General features: G+C 39.3%; 3 protein-coding genes across 7 annotated transcripts in view; 1 reads left to right on the top strand and 2 right to left on the bottom strand.

The window, feature by feature from the left end:
* The window catches only part of LOC109039076 (5-hydroxytryptamine receptor), a 657,585-nt gene that overhangs the window by 504,861 nt on the left and 125,624 nt on the right, over window positions 1-27,100 (top strand). The gene's annotated exons all lie outside the window — the stretch shown is intronic.
* LOC109034660 (allergen Tha p 1) lies at window positions 2,378-4,555 on the bottom strand. Its single transcript, XM_019047913.2, has 2 exons — window positions 4,147-4,555; window positions 2,378-2,725 (listed from the first exon to the last, which is right to left on the bottom strand). The coding sequence occupies exons 1-2, from the start codon at window positions 4,340-4,342 to the stop codon at window positions 2,538-2,540; spliced, it is 384 nt and encodes a 127-aa protein (XP_018903458.2). The 5' UTR covers window positions 4,343-4,555; the 3' UTR covers window positions 2,378-2,537.
* On the bottom strand, window positions 10,204-21,400 carry LOC109034647 (probable cytochrome P450 6a23). 2 transcript variants are annotated; one of them, XM_019047899.2, is made up of 7 exons: window positions 20,346-21,400; window positions 18,527-18,756; window positions 17,091-17,325; window positions 15,629-15,849; window positions 13,913-14,140; window positions 13,291-13,542; window positions 10,204-10,858 (listed from the first exon to the last, which is right to left on the bottom strand). In XM_019047899.2, exons 1-7 carry the CDS (start codon window positions 20,528-20,530, stop codon window positions 10,680-10,682), a joined length of 1,530 nt encoding a protein of 509 aa, XP_018903444.2. In that variant the 5' UTR covers window positions 20,531-21,400; the 3' UTR covers window positions 10,204-10,679. The 2 variants fall into 2 exon arrangements, with proteins under 2 accessions (XP_018903444.2, XP_018903445.2); XM_019047900.2 differs by having other exon boundaries at window positions 10,205-10,858; window positions 13,913-14,137.

Genomic DNA, 27,100 nt, shown 5'->3' with positions numbered 1-27,100 from the left:
AAGCAGGGGCCCCAAAACGGAGAAAATAACTAGGAAACCACGTGAGGTATTTCGTCGCCTACATGACATAAAGGTGTAACTACAATCTGCAATGAGCCCTGTCTTCCATACAATTCAATGCTTTTCCAGGCTCATCTCAATGTGTAGTTACGCCCTTACGTCAGCCGTGCGACGAATTGATACATCCGCTCGAGCTCAATTTATCCGGTGCAGGAGGTCGCGGATCCAGCTGCGGGACTCCGGAGTCGTTGAGTTGTGACGAGCTGTGAAAACGCTGAATTTTCCGCCGGCTGCACCTCGTTTCAGCGAGCTCCCGAAACGCCGCCCGGGACTCCCCGCGCCGCGCTCCTTTAATGCCCCGGAAAATTTCGTTTCCCACCTGAGAGAGGGATAAGCGTCTCCGATCCGTATCGCGGCGCATTTTGTCGCTCCCCTCCCGCACAGTGGATCCAGTCAATGGGAGAGGTCGGACGAAAATTTGAAACTTTAAACGCTCATAACTCCGTTTATACAAAACTTTGAGGTTCTAAAAGTGGCACTATTGGTTTCCTCGTAAAATTTTCTACCAGTAGCGGGCGCACAATGGATAGAGTCAATAGGAGAGGTCGGACAAAATTTTTAAACTTTAAACGCTTATAACTTCGTTTATACAAAACTTTGAGGTTCTAAAAGTGGCTCCATTGGTTTCCTCATGAAATTTTCTACTCTCAGCGGGTGCACAATGGATCCAGTCAATAGGGGAAAATTTGGAAACTTTAAACGCTTATAACACCGTTTACTCAAAACTTTGAGGTTCTAAAAGTGGTTCCATTGGTTTCCTCGGGAAATTTTCTACCAATAATAGCAGCCGCACAATGAATCGAGTCAATAAGTGAGGTCGGACAACATTTTGAAACTTTAAACGCTTATAACTACGTTTATACAAAACTTTAAGGTTCTGAAAGTGGCTACATTGGTTTTCTCGTAAAATTTTCTACCAGTAGCGGGCGCACAATGGATAGAGTCAATAGGAGAGGTCGGACAAAATTTGGAAACTTTAAACGCTTATAACTCCGTTTATACAAAACTTTAAGGTTCTAAAAGTGGCTCCATTGGTTTCCTCGAGAAATTTTCTACTAACAGCGGGCGCACAATGGATCGAGTCAATAGGAGAGGTCTGTAACTTTAAACGCCTGTAACTCCGTTCATACAGAATTTTAAGGTTCTAAAAGTGGTTCCATTGGTTTCCTCGTAAAAATTTCCGCCTATAGAAGGCGCACAATGGATCGAGTCAATAGGAGAGGTCGGACGAAATTTTGAAACTTTAAACGCTTATAACTACGTTTATACAAAACTTTAAGGTTCTAAAAGTGGTTCCATTGGTTTCCTCGTAAAAATTTCCGCTCATAGAAGGCGCACAATGGATCGAGTCAATAGGAGAGGTCGGACGAAATTTGGAAACTTTGAACGCTTATAACTCCGTTTATACAAAACTTTAAGGTTCTAAAAGTGGCTCCATTGGTTTCCTCGAGAAATTTTCTACTAACAGCGGGCGCACAATGGATCGAGTCAATAGGAGAGGTCTGTAACTTTAAACGCCTGTAACTCCGTTCATACAGAATTTTAAGGTTCTAAAAGTGGTTCCATTGGTTTCCTCGTAAAAATTTCCGCCTATAGAAGGCGCACAATGGATCGAGTCAATAGGAGAGGTCGGACGAAATTTGGAAACTTTGAACGCTTATAACTCCGTTTATACAAAACTTTAAGGTTCTGAAAGTGGCTACATTGGTTTCCTCGTGAAATTGTCTACTACCAGCGGGCGCACAATGGATTGAGTCAATAGGAGAGATCGGACAAGATTTGGAAATCACCCCTTGAAAAATATGTGACGAAATAAACAAGAAAATTTGCAGTTTTAGCCAAAAATTTCATGTCTGACCTCTCTGATCAACTTGACCCACTGTTCGGCGTATGAGCCCAACTCAATTTCCGCGTGAGCCTCAGAGAGCATGGATTTATACATACAACAATGCTCACGTTGGCATGGAGCTCTTGCATCTGTCGAGAATTTGCAATTCAAGCACTGATTCCTACGTAGCATTTTGCGAGAAACACGATGGTGCCACTGGTTTCTCTGAAATCAACTCCAAGGCTCAGAAAAAGTGCGTATGTGGCTCCGACCCATACTTTATGGAGCTTGAGTGCATGCATTTTTTTCAATACACCCTGAGAGTTCACCTCTGTATCAAGACAAACTCTCTCTGTAAATATAGGAAGCAAATACATTAGCAGGGTTATGTATGAATATATATAAGTTTTTGTAAATATCCAAGAAATAATTCAAATTATTTATCAGCAATAATTTTATTATTAAAATAGCAGTTATTAAATCAAATAATACATTAAACCATGTACACTAATATGTACACATAACATTTACAAAAAAGAAACCGGCAATGTGAATGGTATGTCAATTCATTCATAACTCGCTTTCTAATTTCATGCCATTACTGATGAGGACCTCCCTGAAATGAGGAGGCCAATTTTACGTTATTGGATTAAGGGGATGCAAGGAGTGCTTTTTCGATTCCGTTCCTGAACTTGTTTTCTGGATCGTACTTTTTGATGATCTTGGCGGAGTTAGCGGGGTACTTATTCACGTAGAACGTCATCACCCGTCGGGCAGTCGTCTTTTGTTTGTCCGTGCATTTGGCGCATGCTGTCTCCAACGCATCCGGAATTAAACCTGGAACGGGGATGCATTCGATTTAATTATCTTGAGTCCCAGTTGGATGTATTTAAACCAAGAGGAACTATATCCATTCTGACATTAAGTTGATTCGACGGTTGCAAGTTTTCGTGTCAGAGCAACGTGCTGTATATCGCATCAATTCGTTCCATACTTTCAGCTATTCGTCATTTTTGTCGAATTTTGAGATCGTCTTCCCGTTGTCATGAGACTAAAGAACTCATGTACCAAATTTGACACAGAAATTGAACGTAATAATGGCAGGGTTTTTTTAGAGGAAAAATATAGCACTTGGCTCAAATTCGATATTTTCCCTCTGAAAAAACCCTGCCATAATTACGTTGACTTTCTTTTTAAAATTTGATACATGAGTTCTTTAGTCTCATGACAACGGAAAGACGATCTCAAAGTTCGAAAAAAATGACAGGTAGCTGAAATTATGGAACAAATGAATGTGATGTATCGCACGTCGCTCTGACATAAAAAATGGCAACCGTCGAATCACCTGAAACCTGAGATCCATTAGAATAGATGCATAATAGGGCTTGAGTCCAAATGGATAAACTGCGCCATGCTAAGGAAAAACGCCGTATGAGCCTTCAGCCGTTGCCAAATTTCCTTTGAAAAATCGTAAAATTTCAAGAAAATGTGTGATTTTTTCCCTCTGATTTTTAAGCGGATTCTGTTTGTAATTTGGTCTAAAGTTTCTGACAATTCCGAGGAAAAATATTCATAACGCTTTCAAAAAACAAACACTTTTTTTTTAGTAAATTTAGCAACATTCGAATGTTCATACGGTGTTCTTCCTTAGCACGGCAGTGTAGTTTCTTTTCATTTGTGTACTTTCATTTGAGTTTCTCATGACGATTAAGTCTTTCAGAAACCGTACCTCTAAACTTTGAAAATGATATGATAGGGCATACTTTAAAAAAATGGCATAGTAGGTAAAAAGAAGTGAAATAGTGATCAACAATTTTTCAACACTCAAAATCATTCAATTTTTGAAGCCAATGGAATTATAAACAACTTTGTTTCATTCCTTACAACACAATTTGTAGTTGGCAATTTTCGAATCTTCGTATTATTTCCTTGGTATCGGATATATCTTACCGATGAATTAAGATGGTAAAACCGCATCGAGAATATCCAAAATTGATTGAAATTAAAATTGTATTCACCACCACAGTAGATGGCGTCTTGGACGAAATTTCTCAAAGCGCGATATCTCAGTTAATATTGTACGCAGAAAGTTGCTGTTCGGACCGATTTTATTATTTTTAGCTGATCTACATGAACCAAGCACCAAAACAAGATTCTGTGACCGCAACGCAATCGGCCCATTGATCGATTCATTAGCAATTCGTTCAAACTGCAATAGAGCCACTTTAATGAAAATTAAGATGCTATCATAAACTTACTTTTCAACGTGCGTCCCTCCAAGGTGCAAGGTCCTTCGTCCATGAGGCACTTGTAATAGTTATCCAGGAGTTTCTCGTTTTCCAAGATGCTCTCGATGTCGATGTTGTCAAACTGCGAAGTGTAGAACTCGGCTGGCGCCGAGTGCACGGCGGCCAAGAGGCAGCAGACCAGAACAACCACGGACAAAAAAGGCATGATGAACTACTCGTGAAACACTTAACCACTGGAATGGATGTGATGATTTTGAGACTAATCTCAGAACTAATGTTTTGGGTATGGGGCTGTCTGCTTTTATACAAGTCTCAATGTGTGCAAGGAGTGTGCTAATTTCATAATGTCCAAAAAAATACGATGAGAACGGCCCTTTGCGCACACGATAAGGCCGCTGGAAGTGATCGCATTCACATGGCTTTCGTAAAAAAAATTATTTCGGGAGTGTAAAGATTAATTAATAAAAGACTAGACAAGGTTAGAGTCCGGGCATTATTCTGCCTTGCTAAGGAAGAACGCCGTATGAACACTTGTGCGTTCCCTAATTTCTATCGGTAAAATATGAATTTTCTGGAAAACACGTGTAAATTTTTCGTCCAATTTTCCGGAGAATTGTCCTCGCAGTGTGATCTAAAGTATCACAAGATTTCAAGTGGAGATATTCATTATTTGTCTCAGAAATTAATATTTTAGAAAGGGAAATTTGGCAACTCTCGGATGTTCATACGGCGTTTTTCCTTAGCTGGCAGTATTGCGGAGAACAAAAATAGCTCTGTGGGCTGATTGTTGAAATTGATAGATAAAGCTATAGACAGAGAGGACATAGGGAGCATGGAGCGATTCTATTGTTTTAAATGGGTGGTTTTTTATAGACTAAGGGGGTGAATGATGGAATAACTAAAAAGTCCCTTGTGGGTTGCCATTAGTTAGTCTATTACCTACCTCCATTGTCCAACGCAACCACCCGCGTTCTCCAATAAAATTCCTTCAAACCCTTTGGTCGTCATTGTCTACATAGCTTTGTCTATCAATTTCAACGCATATCCGCATATCAGCCGGAAGGTGGCAATTTGACTGCCCTAGTACGGAACTTCCATCATTTTTCCGCCATTCCGGTGCGTTGAAAATTCCTCTGAGTCTTTGCACTTTTTAAAAGTGGGCTTGTCCGGAAGTTTGGTCCCAAAATTAAGCAATAAATTACCACGTAATCTACTCACCTGGTACATTCAGAATATCAAATAAAAAACAGAAGGTTAATGACCCATTTGCCCCGTAAATTCGTTTTTTATTGCACGGAATATGGCAACGTGCGAAGACTCATTCGGCGTTTTACCTTAACGCGGTATAGCTTACGTTGCGATATATCGATTGTTATGCCATTTAAACGTATGGTAAAGAATCGATTACTAAGGTGTTCGCTGCGAACACCCTGTTTATCGATCTTTTTTCATAGGTTTAAATGGCATAACAATCGATATATCGCAAAGCACGCCACGTCACTGCTCGTGAAACAGACCCATTCGGAAAACATACCATAGAGCCTGAACGACGAAATCGCTGTAAGAATAATCGATGTCAAATCGGCGTGTTGTGCGATACATCGATTGTTATGCCATTTAAACCTGTGGAAGAGTATCGTTAAACAGGGTGTCCGCAACGAACACCTTAATGATCGATTCTTTAACGTAGCTTCGAATGGAGAAATATCGATATTCGCGCTTCGCTACTGCGAGAGGTCCTTTCTCCGCCGCGTAGCACCGCACAGTAGATCGAGATAATGGAGGAGATAGGACATGAATCTTTCGGCTAAAATTTCAAATTTTGATGATTATTTTGTCACAAATTCAATTTCAAGGGGTGTCTCTGAAAGATAATTTCAGGAAAAAACCATTGAAACCACTCTTAAACTATTTTGTTTCACATTTTTGAAAATAGAAGCTTCCAAAGTTTCCGAATTTGGTTCGACTTCTCCTATCGACTCGATTTATTGTGCGGCGGGGCGGGGCCCTGCGGCGCGGCTCCACTATCTCGCAAGACTTCCGAAGTTGTCAAGTCGATACTGCCATGCTAAGGAAGAACGCCGTATGTACATTCAGACGTTGCCAAATTTCCCTTGATAAATCACGAATTTTTGGAAAAAGTTGTAATTATTTTCCTTCCAATTTCTCAGAGAATTTCTTTCGTAACTTCATCCGAAATATCTGAACATTTCAAGGAAGAATATTCATAACTACCCTCAAAAATAAATATTTTCGGCGAGAAAATTTGGCAACATTCGAATGCTCATACGGCGTTCTTCCTCAGCACGGCAGGATATTCATCCATTTCCATGCCCCTCCGAAAGTTCCGTCGAGTGTTGGGCTCCCAAGTGAAATTCGAAACCCATTCCACAAGCGCACGCACCTTTCGACGCACAATTCCAGAGCCTCGGGCAATCCCAACTTCTCGCACTCCTTGTCTCCTTCCCCCTTATCCGTTGACTCTTTACTCCTCCTCTTTTTAGCCGTTCCCGTGTAAAATTTAACTCATTAGTCCTTCGCCTCACTTTGAGGAGCTTCCGAGAGTCAATGTAGTGAGGCGCCGTTGCCAGATTCAATGAAAAATGTGGAGCACCTGTACAGGGATATATGATGTAGAAACTGTACTGCCGTGCTAAGGGAGAACGCCGTATGAACATTCGAGAGTTGCCAAATTTCCTTCAGTAAAAAGTCTATTTTTGAGGGAAGTTATGAATATTTTTCCTTGAAATTTTCTGGAACTTGATTTTTTTGACTTTATTCCGGAGGAATAAATGAGTAAATTTAGTTTCATTCGTAGACATTCTTACTTAGAGTACTTTACCACCGTACTACTTTACTACTTTAATTCTTTACTTAAACACACTAATCTAACTTTACATAAAAATTCTTCGTTAATTAACTGTGTTAATTCATTACAATTTAATCATTGACCGGACAGAAATAAATTAAGGTTTCACTAAACATAACGCACAGTTGGACCCAATTTACAACCATGGCGCAAAGCTGCGAATCCGAAAAAAGGTTTTGTGATTGTTTACATTTGAACCATGACACAGGCACTAAATCAGTCTACACTGGAAAAAAAACACATTGGATCTAGAGTCCAGACTCTTAAAAACACCGACAAGAAAAAATACTCTTGATTCAATCAGATTTAAGCTTAAATCAAGAACCAAGCCTCTTAATTTGAGCGGATTTCTTTTTGATTTAAGCTTAAATCTGATTGAATCAAGAGTGCGTTTTCTTATCAATGTTTTCAAGAGTCTGGACTCCAGATCCAATTTTTTTCCAGTGTATTGATCAGGAATTTTTATAAGGCATACCTACTTTGATAAATTTTAGCATAGTTTTTCCTAGTGAGCGAATCTGAAATTTTTTCACGAGGACGGTGGCAACCGCCGAGCGAGAATGAAATCCAAGACGATCCAAGATCCGGGGGGGGGGGGGGAGTTCAGCTTTATTAAATTCTTAAGCTGCATTATTCATTACTGTGCAACATGCTGTAACGAGTTTAATTACGACCGCCAAGAGCCATCCTCCAAGGCGCCCCGCCGTCTCAGAAGGCGCCAGAGCCGTATCTTGGAGCAGGGAGGGATACCCGCCTCGAATTCGCAGTAAGAATCTCGGAAATGGGTCAGTTACAAAGTAACAGGACCGTGTTTTAATCGTTGAATCTTACAGTTTACGCTTCGGATTGCATAATTTGCGTCGATTTAATTTGTCGAACGATGAGATAAATGCCTGGGTGCAAGGAATTAGCGTCTGTGTTTAGCGCATGCTTTTCTGAGTTTTTACACTTAATCATCGGAGTTACACAAGTGGACATTTTCAACGAGCAAAAATGAGACTGCAAGGGTGTCGTTTACACTGGGAAAAAAATTGGCCTCCGGCCAATTTATGCGCGGCGCAAGCGCCGCGTGTGGGGGGGGGGGGGGGGCTTCGCCCCCATCATGGTGCGAGAATCGCACAACACTTTCTCGCTTTTGCCGGCGCTCCGCGCCGGCATAGACCTTTTTACTGGAATATTTAGAAAAATACTGCCAATTTTACAAAATCATAAAGTTCGATTGGAATTTTGATCGCAGGATAATAGTTATAAAATTTTTATTCAAACCACTGAACTTTATTGTAAATGTCTTCTCGATATGTGATGAATTCATATATTCGGACTCGACTTGTTGATTTTATGAGGCATCTTCAATTAAATATGTAATTGATTAACAAAGTCTCCTGTCAAGGACGGCGATCCGTAAAAATCTTAGCTTTTCTACGATTCATTAGGATCCATTAGATTCATTGACATCATACTTCAGATACGATTTTATATTATAATCTCTCCTTAAGCACGGTCAAAAGCCATCAAATATCTACTTTATTGGGTAGAATGACTATTCGATGTTTAAATAGTCTTAAAACTAAACGGTTTTCGCTTAGCATCTCCCAAATTTTAGATTTGGCGGGCGAATCTACCTGCTGGAAGGTTCACCACACGCCCGCCAAGAGCGCCATCTCCTTACCGCGTATCCCCGTAATTCAAAGCGAAAACAATAGAGAGCGCTCCTTGCTGCTGTCGACAAACGTCAACAAACCTCAGGTTATAACAATTATAACCTCCTTTATTAACAAGCATTAAATCAGTCATATTTGTGCCGAATTATTATATTATATTTGTGCTTAGTACCTCGTAAAAAGGAACCGCAAAAGATGGAATCTGCCGGGATTCTAAATTCATTAACAACAAACATATTAGTTTTTAATAAAGATCTAAGTGTCAGTTCTTGGCGTTAGCTTGATGATTCATAGTACCTTTGTAATGTGAGTATGTACCTAATTAGTTGTCTAATTTTGCTTTGTGTATACCTACGGAGTAATTTTGGAAATAGTATATGATGCATTATATAATGCATTTGAATTCCTAGGTTTCACCTGACTCAAAGCGTTTGCTGCTATTATCTAGAAGCGTTCCGACTCATTTATCAGAGAATTGAGCGTCTCCTATCGGCCCCTCTGCAATTATGAGATTAGTCCGAGTATCCTTTAGGAACTTTAATTAATGACTCAGATGGTGCTTTTGAGCCAACTTTCAAATAATTAAAGGCATTTTTTTCAAAATCTACAGTCCATGAGCTCTCCTTGTGACCGAAGTGCTCTCCTCGCTATATGATGCGTAACCCTTCAATTTTCAGTTTAGTACAAAGACCTCGTAGGAACTTACATTATTGAACCAGGTGGTGCTCTTATGCCAACTTTCGAAGAAATGAAAGGCATTTTTTCTCAAATTTACAGTCTTCGAAAATGAGTTGTTCGTGTAATGTCGCGGAGCAAAGTGCCCTACTTTTGGGCCTCGTAATCCCTTGAATTTTGTGTTTAGTCCAAAGATCTTTTAGGATCTTAAATTAATGACCCAGGTGATGTGCTTGATGCCCAATTTTAAAGAATTAAAGGCATCTTTTAAAATTTACAGTCCCTCAAAATGAGCTTTCCGTGTGATTTTGCTAAAAATGGACAATTGAGCGTAGCCCCCCCAAATTTTAGCGTACCTCAAAATCGTTGGACGTGCATAAGGAGACCATAGATATGGTGTCCTGTGCCAATTTTGAATGAAATCGAACAGATAGATTCTGAGATATCGCTGTGGACAGATTTGGGGGACGCCACACGGACGGACACACATTTTTTCAAGTATGGTTATTTTTACTCCTGGGACCTTAAAACGTCTAGAAATGATGAAATTTCAACTTTTTTTCTCTTTTTTTTTCTTGGAGGATGACAATACTTCCTCTCTACCCTATGGGAGCGAGAAAGTAAAAACACATTGGATCTAGAGTCCATGACTCTTGGAAACATTGACAAGAAGAAATACTCTTGATTCAATCAGATTTTTGCTTAAATCAAAAGGAAATCCGCTCAAATTAAGGGGCTTGGTTCTTGATTTCAGCAAAAATCCTATTGAATCAATAGTATTTTTTCTTGTCGATGTTTTTGAGAGTCTGGACTCTAGATCCAATGTTTTTTTTGTTTTGTTTTTTTCCCCCAGTGTATACCATTTGAGGAAATATCGATAATCGATGATTCACACCACGCCACTGCTGCTAATCATGAATTGCTACGTGATTTTGAATATATTGCATTTTGTCTATAAAACCTATTGTCTAATTCTGAAGAAGAAAACGATAATGGAAAAAGCGACTTCATGATTTTGTGGTCAAATTTAACAAAAACTTAATGACACAAACAATTTTACGGAAGTAATGAATTCTCAGGGGTTTCAAGTCAGTTTTACAGATGATTTTCTTGTCTTCTTGTAAACTCCATGTTGATTTTGTTCTTCGGTGTCATCATGTTCGAACCTGGATGCACCTCTACGGGGAGACTGATGTTTCCAACGCGTTGAAAATTGTAATGATAGATTATCTGCACCAAAAATGCGATTTCATGATTTTGTGGCTAAATTTAATGGAAAAGTAATGACACAAACAATTTTACGGAAATAATGAATTCTCAGGGGTTTCAAGTCAGTTTTATCGATTAGTCTCTTGTCTCCTTGTAAACTGCATGTTGATTTTGTTTTTCGGTGTCATCATGTTCGAACCTGGATGCACCTCCACGGGGAGACTGATGTCTCCGACGAGTCGAAAATTGTAATGATGGATTATCTGCACCAAAGCCAATTTTATCTCTGTTTGCGCAAATCGCATTCCTATAAAAACCAAACGAACATTATTAAGGCTACTGAAAATAATTGTATCTGGAGAAAATAATGATCCTAGCACCTACCTCTTTTACTGATTGTAAGTAGAAGACAATAAAATGGATTGCATTTTGCAAAAAGAAACGACTAGCATTGCAATGATGCTAAGATTGTGCAACTTCATCTTTTGCAATAAAATTGCAGAAATCGTGAAAAACTATGAAATTTAGATGGTAATTTTTGTCTTAAATTTACAGTTTTTAGCGAGTAAAATAGAAACTATTAATGGATAATCGGGTTTTTCCTCCAAGACAAAAGAAGTTGCACAATCTTAGCAACATTGCAATACTAGTGGTTCCTTTTTGCAAAATGCATTCCAAATGATGATGATAAATAAATGATGATGATGATGTTAAATGTCTGAAATAAACTTTAAAATAAAAAATAAACTTCCCCGTGGAAGTTCTGAGACACCGTTTTTCCTTCAAGTTAATTTCTACTTCGGGATCATCTTCAAGAGTCGCGGGAAAAAGATCTCATAACATTATGAAGAAAATTTAATTACAAATATATTTACTCCTCAGTTCTCTGTGTAATTTCCCCCTCCTTCAACCAATAAAAGAGCGCAAAATTGTTAGGATCTTAAACATGGATATCAAGTTCTCTTTTTCCATCTAGTTTTCTACAAAAAGGAATTCTCTCAATTCGCTGAATGTGACTCACAATCGTGCCTACATGCTGAGCTTGGCCTAAATGGATCGCGCTTAAGCAGAAAGGAACCAAGCCACATCAGCTATTGCCAAATTCAATTGTGCAATTTAATTTTTCACGGGAAAACGGTTGTGCGGATTTTTATGCGACCTCCAGTGACTTTTCTGCATAGGACGATGCAAATTCCAAAACATTTTCGTAGGTATCTGTACAAACGTTCTTTTGACAAAAAACTAAATTGCCCTGTTGAATTTGGCAATGGCTGATGTGGCTTGGTTCCTTTCCGCTAAACGCGGTCCAATTATTCGTCACAAATTTCCTCGATGTTGCGCCGATGCATTTTAAGACGGTATTAAGCAGTAATGCATTCCTCTTAAGCGAGATTATCTGAACTTTTTAGGGTCGATTTAAGCTCGATTTGATAACTGATAAGCCGTGTTTGCGTTATCCAAGGAGACAGTACAAGGGTCGTTCCGGGGTATCTCCTTCCTTCTTTAAGTGTATCTAAACATGGACCAATTTCGAAACTCATGGGCTCAAAATCTTCCTTAGGTTATCCTAAATTAAGAACGCTAATCGTCGGCAGTTAAAGTAATCGGACAAAATGCAACCGCAACCGCACGACGGTTGCAATGTCATGCTAAGGAAGAACGCCGTATGAACCATCAGACGTTGTCAATTGTCCTTTGACAAATCACAAACTTTCAGGAAAATTTTTGAATATCTCTCTTCCGATTTTTCGCGGGAATTTCTTCGTAATTTAATTTAAAAAGTCTGAAAATTTCAAGAGAAAATACTCATAACTTTCTTCAAAAATAAATATTTCTGAGAGGCGATTTGGCAACATTCAAGTGCTCATACGGCGTTCTTCCTTAGTGCGGCAGTGCAGATGTATGCGCAATAGCGCGACACGCTTCCGCCGAAGCGGTTAAATGTTTAGTCAAGCGCTGTTAGAAAGCGACAGTATGAAACCCCAAAACTACGTATCTCAGTAAATGGAGAACTGCTCAGAAACTGCTCAGCGTATATTTTTGAAACATTCCCTCGTTTTTCTTCTCTATAAAAAGCAAATCCTAGAAAAACTTCAAGGAATCCTGTCGATTTGTTCTCCTTCAAAAAATAAAATGGGAGCTGTGATTCTTTTAACAAGGCAAATCTGCCATGCTAAGGAAAAACTCCGTATGAACCTTCAGGCGTTGCCAATTTCCTTGGATAAAACACGAATTTCCTGGTAAACTTATGAATATTTTTCTTCTAATTTCTCAGATAATTTTGTTCCTAATTTCACCTGAAGTTCTTGAAAATTTCAGGGAAAAATATTCATGACTTTCCTGAAATATAAACATTTTATCGAAGACAATTTGGCAACTCTCGAATGTTCATACGGCGTTCTTCCTTGGCACGGCAGAAATGAGATACGTGATTTGGAAGTTGCACCGTCGAAATGTTTCCTTTGCAAAGTTTACACTTTGAACCGAGTTGAACAAGTCGTATAAAGTTTGAACACAGGAAAAGAGGTTTCAACTTTTACCGCTTCATACGATTAACTGTTAAGGAATTTAAGTACTAATTTCAGATCCAAAATATTTTTTCTTGACTTTCGATAGGAAATAGTTTACGACTAATCGGATTTGCTGCTCCAAATTTTTGATAGGTAAAAAATAACAATAAAAAATCGCTGTTTGTTTCAAATTGATTCTGTGAATTCTTTGAGTACACATCAGGCTTACCAATGCAAATTCGTGGACCGTCGCCGAAAGGTAAATAGCTTCCCGGTTGTATGGTAGACCTTCTTTCATCGCTGAAACGTTCTGGATCAAATACCTCAGGATTAGGGAAATAATTCGAATCGTGATGAAGTCCCAACGTAGGAATAATTATTTTCATCCCCGGGGGAATTGTCGTGCAAGTATCGGGTATCGTGTATGACTTCACGCACAATCGCTCCACCACTGGCAGAACCGGATATTTTCTGAGAGTTTCTGAAAAAATATTGTATTCAATTATTTTTTTGGAGTCGCAATTAATAGTGAAAGAGACGGAAAAATGAGAGAATTGAGAGATCTAGTTTTTTGTGGACACAAAAATTAAATAGCCTCTCCGATTCGCCGCCTTCGACGAAAGAACTTAAGTTCATTCCAGCGTCGAAAAACCTTGGTTCGCATATGGTAATTTTACTAGGAAACTGTTCGGCATTACTGGTTTCGCACTAAACAAAACTATTACAAACATTGTTATATATTATAATATATATTACAATATAAACTGTACAAAAGTTTCTCTAAATATTTCTATATTATTTCCAATCTCGTATAAATTTCCTTCATTCCATGCCACCCTTAGCTTACATACCTGATACTACCATATCTGTATAGCTCAACTGCCTGATAGCCTCGTAAGTAAATCCACCATGTGATCGCTCAACACCCTCCATCTCCTTTCTTACTTTATCCAGGATCTCTGGATTTAAGGACAGCTCCAGCAGGCAGTAGGTTAGCGTCAATGAAATCGTCTCAAAACCAGCAGCGAAAAAAACGAATGAATTAGCAGCAATCTCGTCATTGCTTAGAGTGATTCCTGCTGATTTAATGAAGCTACAGTTAATGAAAGTATTTTTAAATCGATCATTTGCGAAGTAAGGTTATGAATCGCTACTTAAATTGATCTCAAGTGAAAGACAATGTTAGATGAAGGTTCGTTTATCTTTTCCAATTCAAAATTCAAAAAGCGGAACTACGTATATCAACCGTGGTGTTTAATAGTCCCCCTTCCTATTTTACTTTTTTAAGGAGAAATCAAGTTAACTTTATACCTTGAAATTTTTACAGAGTATCCTGCCGATAGAGTTATAAAACCAAGGGTGCTGTCGAGACATTGACTTGACAAGTTTTTCGGGGAAAATGTTAAGTATGAACGGAAGTTGGCAACGTTGCAAACGGAGATTAGTGGTTTTGCACTTTGGCCATTGATATATGAAACGCACCTTCCGGCTTAGCACGTCAACAGGGGGAGTTCTTTGCAATGACCACATTTCTTCTCTGAAAATTTCTTTGAAATGACCTGTTGCAAGCTTCGACGAAAGCAAAATGGAGAGTTACTTTATCCAGGAAATGGCTCAAAAATCATGATGAGCGCATCGGAAAAGTCTGAAATACGCTCCTAGCTTCATACTCTGTGTAAAAATGTTGCGTTTTTTTAAGCTCTCCGCTTCAAAAACAATACTACGGAACGCAGGTGAACTCTTGGTAAGAGAAGTCGTTTCGTCTAACCCTTGCGCACTAGGATGCCACACAATAATTAACATGGCTGACACTTCCCTGCGCAAATTGTCAAGAAGCACCATGGTCTGTATCAACGCAAGAAAAGTGTGAACAGAAACACGCCGGTTCAAAAAATTCCGTCTTGGCATACGTTTCGGTGGGTTGGCGTCGACCATGTTGAAAAGTAATTCCATCAAACTCTTGCGCACTGCATGAGATGCTACAAAATTTTCAACATGGTCGATGCCAATCCACCGAAACGCATACGCGAAGACGGAATTTTATGAACCAGCGTGTTTCTATTCACATTTTTCTTGCGTTCATAAAGAACATGGTGCTTCCCGACAATTTGCGCGTGGAAGTGTCAGCCATGTTAAATATTGTGTGGCATCCTAGTGGCAATGGTTGATGAACGACTTCTCTATCGAATGTTGCACTGTTCGGAGTATTGTTTTGAAGCGGAAGCTTAAAAAACGCAGCATTTTTACACAGATTATGAAGTTAGGAGCGTATTTCAGACTTTTCCGATGCACTCATCATGATTTTTGAGCCATTTCCTGGATAAAAGTGACTCTCAATTTTGCTTTTGCCGAAGCTTGCAACAGGTCTATTGCAAATTTCGGGAAGAAATGTGGTCGTTGCAAAGAACTCCTCTTGTTAGCGTGCTAAGCCGGAAGGTGCGTTGGAACATGGTCGACGCCAACTCGCCGAAACGCATATGCCAAAGACGGAATTTTATGAACCGGCGTGTTATCATTAACCCATTATCATTTTTGCGGAAACTGATAGAACTCGAAAACTGAATAACCTGCTTGCGCTTTTTTGTCGCGCGCGTCGCCCCCCTCCTCTTGGCGTAGATTAATGAAATGCTGCAGGAAATCTGTCCTCTTCGCGGCACCTGAGACTCGATCATCAATCGTGCTGTGAATCACCCCCGTGAAGAAATCTTGACACTCCTGTGCGACTGTTTTAATGCCGACGAGGTAGCGGTTTAACCGCATATCGATGGAATTTAGCAGTTTGAGAACCCTGAAAAAAAATTGTTAGAATCATTTTAAAACTGACGTATCGTCTAGAGTCCCTTTATACTGAAAGTTAATACAATGTGAATCCATTTCTGATTGGTTCCCGTATTTCAGGCCTCCACAGTGGCACAAACGGGAATTAAGATTACATTTTCACCAATGGAGAATTTGCACGCAATTTTTTTATTGCTTCATCTGAAAGTGCCTAATGAGCTGAGTTCGCAATATTTTTCATAATTTTTTTCTGACATGGGAAATTGGAGAAAAATTGATTTAAAAGTGAGAAAATGTGCCGCCTTGTGACGTCATCTGGCGGCATTTCCCATTTAAACACATGTATTTTAGCAGAATCGGTTATTTTGTTATATCTCCTCTAATAGTTGCTCAATTTATGAATCAAGGGTATCTTCGTGTTCAGTTCACTCAGAGGATTCCCACTTAAACAGGAAATTCATCAAATTTCAGACCCTTGCAAATTCTCCATTGCAAAGATTATAATCTGGAATGGACCGGAGAATTACGGGTTTGGCAAGGAACAAACGGAATGAGAGAGGGGGCGGATAAAGGAATTTGAGAATGGGCCGATCAAAGATTACAAAAAACTTCCAATTTGTGTAATCCTTATTCCCGTTTGTGACTTAATGGGGGAGGGGTGTCTTAACTCTCAGTATAAGGGGACTCAATTTAAAACGAACGTATCGCCTTGTCTCTCGTGAAAGAACGTAAATACCTGTGCATTTCCATATTGTCAACATTTTACTCACTAATTGCTTTCTTATTAGGAGGATCTGGGGCATTTCTAACTGCAATATTCACTGATTTTTCATCTGATCTCCGGTAAAAATCCAACAAAATTTTGACAAAAATTGAACAGGTACTTTCTCGTGGAATATCGGATTGTTTGAGTTAATTTGGCTACCTTGGAATGGAGCTAAGTTTCACCGTCACAGTAAATATCACCACTCTGAACTCATTTAGGCAAACACACAGATCTTGTACACATCTACGTAGATTTGATACAGAGTGTATCTGTTCGAGGGATGGATTGGATTTAAGTATTGAGGTTAATAGGGTCGGTTGAGCGCACCACGGAAAAAAGAGGTAGAACTCGTTGGATGACATGGGCATTTCTAATTAATTGTGATTGCACCCCCAATAAATGAGGATATTAACCCAAATGTTGCGGTACAGTTGGGAAATGCCCATATCATCCACCAAATTAGAGTAAACAGCTATAGGTTTGACCTGAATCTATGGGACGGCATGAAAAGAACTCTGGTAATCCTGTAGAATTCGGAATTTTTGTCCTTCAAGGCTCCACAATCGAGCCCAAACGCACAAGAGCCAATGACGTCCAATGCAAATTTTGAGAAAAGTTCCTTAATTTCCACATGCTCATTGGCAGATGCACGGGAATCTATGGTGGTGCTGAGGTTGCTGGCACAGCTTTCCAGCAAGGCAAACATCCTCTTTATCTTACCTGGAAAAAAAGGCGACAGAAAGAGATGAAGGAATCTCGGTCAATTTAAGAAAATGATATAGGTAAACACTCTCGTAAATCATGCTTTGCTCGCATAATCTCCGAAGCGGTTCAGTTTTATCTTCAGCGGTCGTTTAGCGACTTATGTCATGTGCTGGCGCAGGTGAATTTAATAAATTATGTTGCCATTTTCTGATCGCGAGAAATCAGTAAGCGGATAAAAACCACGCGATGACCATGAAGCGGATCCAGCAATTTGGCAACACCGGGTTTCGGAGACCTTTGTTAAATAATCGATTCTTGTCAGAGCACCTGGCCCCTCCAAGAGTCGCTACATATCCATTGGTTGAAATTGAGAAAAACAATATTGCTATTTCGCTAAATCCGCCAATGTGATGATTACGAAGTGTTCGACTTCATAGAATAGTCGTATTTTGTTCGGAGGCAACACTCGCAACAAGTTGTGAAAACAAGCAACAGTCGCATTTTGTTCGAAGGTGTTTTGTGTTGTGGGGGCGGGGCTTATTTTCGCACGCAAAATTTTGGAACCTCTACAGCAACATCGTTGTACAACAACTGCAACGTGCTCAAAGCAAGTCGTTTTTATGTTGTTCAAAAAGCAACACTGTTTTCCAACCTAAAATTGGAAGTTGCTCTCTCATTGGTTGTTCAGAATCGCGTAAAAAAAAACGAGAAAAAAACGGAAACATTTTGTTGACCCCAAGGAAGCTAGTAATTATCGCTGCCAAATCTGCGACAATGTTCCCATAAACACGTCCAATAAATCTAGTTTACGCTTAGTTGACTGCGCAAGAAGTTAACATAGGTTACTAAATTTCCAATTCTATACATTGTTTAAAAGCCACCATAAGGCTTTCTATCTCTGTTTGGTTTTAATGATTTTGTTTAAAAGCAACGCTTTCCTCAATGAATTCTTGTAAAAAGGCTTTAACAGACTAACAATCTACTGACCATTCTACTTTTTTCTAATTTACTTTTAACATCCTACTGATTCAAAATAATGGTTTTAATTTATCCACGGTGTGTGTCACTCTCGGTAATAAGTCACATTTTTAGTCCAGATATATGCTAAATTCAATCGAAGTGGATTGGAGGGGGGGGGGGGTGGGGTTGATAGGTTACCTTAACTATGGGCGCAAGAGCGAACTCTATAATGCCAATTTTCCAGAACTGAACGTACCACTACTAAAAGCTGCCACTGTTTTTAGGCGTATATTTCGCCATGCATCCCCATCAAGATGGAACAAGTTTGCCGAAAGAGGATCCAATTTCTCATCGTAAATTATGCCGCGATTTCGGAAGAACGCAAAATCCTTGATCAAAATCCTCTGGATCAGGTTTGGGTCTCGGACTAGAAATCCTGGCGACGAATAAGAATAAAATCCTCCAAATGGATGAGGAGAGAGCTCTCTGGAACACAAAATCGTGCCTAGTTAGTCAGATTAAGACCGTAGATTAATTAAATATAAAGTCGCGAAATTTTCCGAACTCATTAATCCCTTTAACCTATTTCAAGCGTATATAAATCAATGAGAACAAAAACACACAAACTTGGAAAAAGGAAATTAATCAAGTAATATATTTTAGAGCGTGATCAGTGAAAAAAAAATAATTCAACGCAAATTTTGTAATTACAAATTTTGGTCGATAAGTTGATGACTAATTCTCAAAATTGGGCGGCTCAGTCCCGCATAGTGGATCGAGTCAATATGAGAGGTCGGACAAAATTTGGAAACTTTAAAAGCTTACAACTCCGTTTATACAACATTTTGAGGTTCTAAAAGTGGTTCCATTGGTATTCTCGTAAAATTTTCTTCTACAAGTACCCCTCGAAATTTAAAATGTGACGAAATGACCATCAAAATTTGCAGTTCTAGTCAAATACTTCATGTCTGACCTTTCCAATGAAGAAATTGCAAGTGTCTTACATTTGATGAATTCCGTGTTTGAGTGGACGCTACCAAGTGAGCTGAACACGAGGATACCCTTCGTTCATAAATTGAACAATTATTAGATAAGATATGACAAAATTATCTAATCTGCTAAAATACGTGTGTTTAAATTGGAAATGCCGCCAGATAAAGTCACTAGCATTTTCTCACTTTTAAATCTATTTTTATGCTATTTCCCATCGCCGGAAAAATTTATACAATATACTGAAAAATCAGCTCTTTAAGCACTTTCAGATGGAGCAATAAAAATTTTGCGTGCAAATTCTCCTTTGACCCGATCCACTGTGTGCCGCTAACTGAGTAACTAAACTTATTTTTTCTAGATAACTTTGGCTTGTGAACCAGATACGCCGTCAGCGTGTTTCTTCCAGTGGCGTGGCGTGCTTTGCGATATATCGATTGTTATGCTATTTGAACCTATGGGAAAAGATCGATTAACAGGGTGTTCGCAGCGAACACCTTAATAATCGATTATTTACCATAGGTTTAAATGGCAGAACAATCGATACATCGCAATTCACGCCACGCCACTGGTGTCTTCGTATATCCTGTAATTACGATGCTTAAAAGTGGAGGGTTTTTCAGTGTATGGCCAATTTTAGTTCCTCTCGCGGGACAATAACTCAATTATCTTCTAAGCGTTACGTCATATAACCTAGACGTTTAGCACGGAACGTCTCTCAGGGCAACAGAGCGTTATCACTATATCTCATTTAATATAATGCTCATTGCTCGGGTTCTAACCTTTTCACGGGTGCTCATCGCCATTAACCACTTATACTGCCGTGCTAAGGAAAATCGCCGTATGATCATTCGAGAGTTGCCAAATTTCCCCGAATAAATATTTATTTATGGCGAAAGTTTTGCGTGTTTTATCTTAAAATTTTCCGACATTTTAAATTTAATTGGGCACAAAATTGTCTGAAAAATTGGAAGAAAGATATTCAGAATTTTCCCAGTGAATTCGTTGGTTAATAAAGGAAATATGGCAACGCCTGAAGGCTCATACGACGTTTTTCCTTAGCCAGGCAGGATATTACGTCTTACCTGTACATCTGCTGATATACGACTCCTTTGTGATGGCTGGTCATGAACATTCTGTCTCGAGGATAACATGGAATGTTTCGCCTTTGCCAGAATTCATAGCGTCGTTTCAAAATGAAAGCAATCAGACCGGCCAGAATTGCAATTAATGATACCATAATTGCAACGCCGTCTTGTACCTCAATCATTTTTCGACCGGAAATTCGCTTATTTTAAGTTTAAACTGTCCGTTAAATAGTGTTGGCGGAAAGTGGAGGGAGATTTACTCTATAAATTTCAAACTAAAATAATGCACCATTAGAAGGATTTCACCGGAAATTCACTTATTCTAAGTTTAAACTCTCCATGAAATAGTGTTGTCGTAAGGTGGAGAGAGATTAACTCTATAATTTTCAAACCAAAATAATGCACCATTAGAAAGATTTAACTTTAACTCTGAAAAAGGCACGTCTTTACTTCGTTTGTCCATTAACACAAATTTTTTAATGAATTGGAGTTTGACAGTTCGGAATTATGAATCGTTTGGAGGTAATTAAATCATTTGGACTAGTTGGAATCCTATAGGCTTTCCTAGTGATTTTATCGCCAAAAATTCGTAAAAAAAATCGCAACTTAATTTCAAAATATCGCGATTTTTCAGTTGAAAAATGTCACTTGGGATTAGGTCTGTCTCGGTAACAGTGCTGCATATCAATCGGGGTCGAAATGATCGTTACCGTAGAAGTAAAATTAAAACTATGATCCAGAAAAGTAAGTTAGGCCTGGATCCACTTTATCAGCGTAGAAAGCAACGGTACATTTTCCTTCGTTCAAATGCGAGTACGACTCTTGATTTACGATTAATAATATAATTGTCAACACAGATGGCCCCCAAAATGTTTCAGATGTTCGACACCAGAAACAAACTGTCTTCGCGCAAAATTATAAAATTGATATAGTCCTACGAAATATTCACTCCCGAACAAAAAAAACCGAGACACTGCAGTGTTGATCATAGTAAATAGTTCATGAATAGAAAAATAGGAGGAATAACACGCGCCCTAGTTACAAGAGCTTCTAGTGTGTAGCTGTCAAGTGTTGGTACTTGAATCAATGGACGATAAAGCATAAGAGATATTTACGACAAGATAACGATCCAGCGGTTCCAACTTGAATAACGTCCATTGACCCACAAATAATGTAAACATAGAGAGGAAGATAAGGCGTCGTGAAGTGAATTATTTAAGCTGTCTCATCGCATTTTAGCAGAGAGAAATTTCGCGACTTTTGGTTTATTTTTGTTTGCAGGACGATTGCACCTACAATGTTAGTAACCTTTCTTTCTTCCCTTTGCAACATATCCGTGACGGCTGACTGTCTTTTCCGCACAAAGTTCTTTTGTGGCAATTTTTCCGATTTTCGTTGCCGCACAAAATCATTTAATCGTTAAATGATTTTCTGTAGTATGTGGCAACGCCGAGAAAAATATGAGACATATTTTAAAAAACATTAGTGAACAAAGATTGAAAAATATTTTTTCACCGTACTCAGCAATCCAACAGTGAGAGGAAGCATGATTGTCCTGATCAGCTGCTGTGCGATTTTGTCAGACGTTTGAGATGTGATTTATGCGAAACTTATTTTGTGCGGCAACAATAATCGGAAAATTACCACGAATGTACTTTGTGCGGAAGAGATATTCTGCCTCCGTGACGTCAATCTAAATTTGTCTAAATTTTCACCGATTTTCTTTACTTATTTTGTTTCCTGCAATGTTTCTCTCTCAATAATGACACATTTCGATGGCTGACGTGCGAGACCAGTTATCTCCGTTTGCGACGTTGTAGACTTCCAGTCATACTTTATCTTTTCCCTAGAAAACTAGCCAACATAATTTCTTGAATACTTCATTGATTTTTCTTTTCTATCAGTAGAATATCCTCTAGAAATTTCAAGCTATGAGGTCAACTTGTTCTCTTCAGACAAAATAAAACAAGAGCAGAGATTTTGAAACACTGCAATGGAGACGCGGGATGTCACACTTTAGTCAGGTAACTTTGACCACTCCTCTCCTCTCCGGAACGCAACTGTGTACTGTGATGAAATTATAGACTCTCCTTTTTTCAACAGTTTTTCTAACTAGTTAGTCTGTAAATTACACAATGATAATTTTCTCACCCTCTAAATTATGCAATATGAAACGAAACTTTCGCTTACCTGCGTCTTATGGTTCATTCTTTGTTCCGTAGAGTAAAAATGACAATTACAATCAATCGTCTAAATGGATTAAATTTTGCAATAGTGAACCACTATTTCTCGCGTTTTCATAAAAGTATCCTCTTGCAAAGGGAAACCTATGGCATATGTGTTGTTTTTAAAATGAGCCAGAAATAGCGGTTCCTTATTGCAAAATGTGGTCCAAATGATCGAGTGCATGAAGTTAGTGCACAATGCTGGCGAAAGTTAAAGATTGTGTCTACATTATTGTATTTCAAAATTTCTAATTATTCCAATATAAACGAAGTAATTGCACAGTCCGAAATGCTTCCAGAACATTCTTCGCGGAACTTTCTTGAGGCAGAGAAAAGTAGAGAAATACAAGGAAAAATGTTAATTAATTCTCTGTACGAAACATATGTTGCAATCCGGGTCGTATGTTTTTGAACTTTCACTAACGAGAATGTCTAAAATATTTTCTTCCACACCCCATTCATCATTTACGGTTTTCATGGAATGGTGGGAGGAATGCAATTCACATCAGATCAACTCCTACGCTGCAAAATCGATGTATCATTTTTAAATGTAATTAATGGGCCTTCACACTCATTAATAATCCATCAGTCACACTTTCGCGGTTGGTATCTCAATGTACGAAGGAGCTCCCGCAACATCAAAAACCCATTCAATGTCTCTGATATATGTCGGACAAATTTTATGATCGCGCCGTAAGCTTCAAAATAGAAACGAATTCTAACGTTGACCTGAGCTTGTGCGGCAGAAAATGACTCCCATTTTTTCTCCCGATAACGTTTGACAACTCATTACCTTCGCTAATAATAATTAATATCTCTATGGTCCCGGAGATCAGGAACTTCTCACGAGGAAGAAAAATTGCTGTTGCCACGTTTATTTTTATGAATATTTTGTCGGAAGTGACACTGAGAGACTAAAATACTTCTGCAATCTGCAACGTAGCCAGTTCACTATTTTTCGGATTAGCAAAGCGACTTTGTCGCGCGTGGTCCGACGATGTCATCAACACTGTCGTGCTTAGGAAGAAGGCCATTTTTGTGTCAGAGCAACGTGCGATATATCGCATCAAATCGTTCCATAATTTCAGCTACTTGTCATTTTTTTTTCAATTTTGAGATCGCACTTTTGTTGTCAGGATACTAAAGAATTCATGTACCAAATTGACAAAAAAATCTGACATAATACAGGCAGGGTTTTTTTTTTAGAGGAAAAAAATCGCATTCGATACTGATATCGAAACTGCACTCGAATGCAATATTTTTCCTCTGAAAAAACCTTGCCTTTGATGCGTTGAATTTCTTCTTCAAATTTGGTACCTATGTAATGACAACAGAAGTGCGATCTCAAAATTCGAAAAAAATGACAGGTAGCTGAAATTATGGAACGAATTGATGCGATGTATCGCACGTCGCTCTGACACAAGAAATAGCGTCCATCGAATCACCACCATATCTCGTAAAAATATTCATTTTTGAATAATAGATCTAATTCGATACATCAAACGGGTGAGATTGTATCGATATCGATTGGTTCAAAACATAGACAGTTGAGTAATCTGACGGAACGGGTTTTTTGTGTTGGATCTTTAATGCGTATGAGACTAATGGCAAGAGAAGTAAAATTGCTACGAAATCTCTCATTTTCATCTTTTCTGACAAATCTCTTAAAGTTTTGGTTTGAGGGTTTGTTCTGTATAGTCGTTTTCGATAGTGGTTCGATGTATCGTTTGGTTCAAAACAATAGAACATAACCTCAAACAAAACTTCAGGATTTCAGTCGGAAAAGCTGAATATGAGAAAATTCCTAACTATTTCACCTTGCGATGCCATTTAGTGCTCCTAAGAATCAAAAATCTATCAGAAAAACCCCATTTCCTCAGATCACTCGACTGACTTTTGAAGCTATGTCTACATGATGAACCAATCGACATCGATACAATCTTTCCTATTTAGCGCTGTCTCCACTCGTCAAAATGGAAGCTCAACGCGAATCGATTTCAACGATAAGTGGCTCAAAGTCGGGACCTGATGCGATTGATGAGTGTTGCTACTCAAAATAGAGCGGCGCGACCCTTTTTTGATCAACAATTGCGAACAGATCGTATGTATCGATTCGCTTTGAGCCTCCATTTTGACGCCATTTTGACGAGTGGACACAGGGCCTTTGACGTATCGAAAACGATCTATTGTTTTGAACCAAACGATACATCGAACCACTGCCAATACAATCCATTAAACATGAAAATAACTCCATCTGTAGCGGCGGGAATTTGGCAAGGCGGCTTGGACCTGTAGGCTCGACCGTCATAATTTACAACTTAAAAGCCCCGATTACTTCCATCATCATTAGTGGCCTTAAGTTTTTCCTGTTGCACCGCCCACCTCCCGCCCGCCGCGCGCGATCCGGATCCAACTCCTATACTCGAGGGTTAATCCCGCAACTTCGTCCGCCGAAACTTCCGCCCTCGCTAAGTTTTTCGGCAACTTTTTTAGGCCTAATTAGCCGGAATGAAGCCCGCGCCGGCTCCGGCTTACGCTCGCAGTAGCGGGTCATTTGACCGAGGAGCGCTGCGGGTTGCGTCAGTGCACGCCTAATTAGGCCACGCCTTTGTCAACTCGACTTCCTTTCCAAGGAAAAACGACTTATGAGCATTCAAACGTTGCCGAATATCCCCCCGGGAAAAAACATTTTTGAAGGAAATTCACGGGCTATATAGACGTACCGTCCGTTCCCGCCTTAGAGACCGAGATTTCCGGGTGCTAGAGCTGTAGTTTCGACTGCCCTAATTGCTCTAACTGCTAATTGGACGGAGTTAAACAGAAAGGAACCAAGCCACATCGGGATCGAAGCGAGAAAAAGTGGTTTAAAGTTTGGCTTCTGCATAAGACTCAATGTAAAAGAAAAACGTCAAGTTCAATTTCTGCAAAATTTGCTCCAACAAAAAGTTTGAATTTTTGACGAAAGATAGTAGAGCAGTGGTTGAGTTCAAAACCACTCGTAACTCAATTTTTTCCAAAATGTGAGTTGGTTCCTTTCTGCTTAACTCAGTCCAATTAGGCCACGCCTTGGTCAATTCAACTCAATTCCAAGGAAAAAAGATTTTTTTGAAGGAAGTTCACTGGCTATATAGAAGTACGCGCAGATTAGACGCTCCTTCTCAGCCTGAACAAAATCTGTAAATAAAACGAGGAGATGTGCGCAAAGGTGTCGCATTACCTCGCAGGATCAGTCGCTCCATTGCTTTTGTGCTACGAACTTCATGCAAAAAGACAATCCCCATATCTAAACTTGGCTGTTATGAAAACGCCTTCAAATGCGGCGTGATACCTCCCGCATTCCGGAGAGTACAAATAATCGTATCACTGCGCCTTAGCAATGCAACGGAAGATTAAAATTGAAATAGCCTTCACAAGACAGGCCTTGTCGCTTTCCTTTGACATTTTTTCCGGGAAGAATTGTATTAAGCAAACGGGTGATTCTTAGGAGACTGAAAAAGAAACAAGTGTCAACAAATGAAACCTCGGAAAGAAAAAACAACCAGAAACTGAAATCAACAATTTAAAGCACAGGAAAATTACAATAATACATTTTTATTAAAGTTAAAACAGAATAAAACTACATCCAGGCCAGGACATTTCTCGCAGATTAGACGCTTCTTCTCAACTTGAACAAAAGCTGTAAGTAAAACGAGGAAATGTGCACAGAGGTGTCGTATTAGCTCGTAAGATCAGTCACTCCGTTGATTTTGTGCTACGAACTTCATACGAAGCGACAATCCCTACATCGACACTTGGCTGTTTCGAAAACGCCTTCAAATGCGGCGTGATACCTCACGCATTCCGGAGAGTACGTATAGTTGTATCATTGCGCCTTAGCAATGCAACGGAAGTAATCTGAATAATCTGACGTATTCAAAAATATCGGAGAGAGTTATTCATAACTACAGTACACGTTTAGAGAGAGTACGGATGTGTCGGTAATTTTGAGATTAGGTCATGGAGCTTTCAGGGCCCAAAAGGGCAGCCAACCCATGAGCTTTAACCACCCAGAACGATTTATTGAAATAATTGTTACGACCTGTCTTTTGTAAAGCACGTATTTGACTTATTATTTGCATAAATTTTCTCATTTTGCGGAAGAGCCCTCATTTCAATGCACGCCTAATTAGGCCATGCCTTTATCAACTCGACTCCCCTTCCAAGGAAAAACGACCTATGAGCATTCATAGGTTGCCGAATATCATCCGAGAAAACAATTTTTTTGAAAGGAGTTCACGGGCTGTGTAGAAATACCGTCCGTTCCCGGCTTTTAGAGGCCAAAAGTTCCAGGTGCTAGAGCTGTAGTTTCGTTTGCTCCAGGTGCCACGCCCGGAACGCGGATAGTATGTCCATCGTACTTAGGGCAATATGGAGTCCATATTGCCCCTAAGTACGGTTTCTACGGCCGGATTTTTTTTTTTTTTTTTTTTGGTGCAAAGTACCTATAAAGGGAGAGTTCGGAAGTGTCGAATTATTCACCTCTTAGGG

Source organism: Bemisia tabaci, chromosome 9 (assembly GCF_918797505.1).
Source record: "Bemisia tabaci chromosome 9, PGI_BMITA_v3".
Classification (NCBI taxonomy): domain Eukaryota; kingdom Metazoa; phylum Arthropoda; class Insecta; order Hemiptera; family Aleyrodidae; genus Bemisia; species Bemisia tabaci.
This window is presented reverse-complemented; position numbering and strand designations above follow the sequence as displayed.

What these genes read in the sequence shown, in the direction of transcription:
- LOC109034647 (XM_019047899.2), bottom strand. Translation starts at nt 20,530, where the DNA reads ATGATTGAGGTACAAGACGGCGTTGCAATTATGGTATCATTAATTGCA. An exon ending in GTATATCAGCAGATGTACAG is followed by an intron (nt 18,757 to 20,345) that starts GTAAGACGTAAT and finishes TTTGTGTTCCAG; the next exon opens with AGAGCTCTCTCCTCATCCAT. An exon ending in CGGTCCACGAATTTGCATTG is followed by an intron (nt 10,859 to 13,290) that starts GTAAGCCTGATG and finishes TGGTTTTTATAG; the next exon opens with GAATGCGATTTGCGCAAACA.
- LOC109034660 (XM_019047913.2), bottom strand. Translation starts at nt 4,342, where the DNA reads ATGCCTTTTTTGTCCGTGGTTGTTCTGGTCTGCTGCCTCTTGGCCGCC. An exon ending in GGAGGGACGCACGTTGAAAA is followed by an intron (nt 2,726 to 4,146) that starts GTAAGTTTATGA and finishes TCCCCGTTCCAG; the next exon opens with GTTTAATTCCGGATGCGTTG.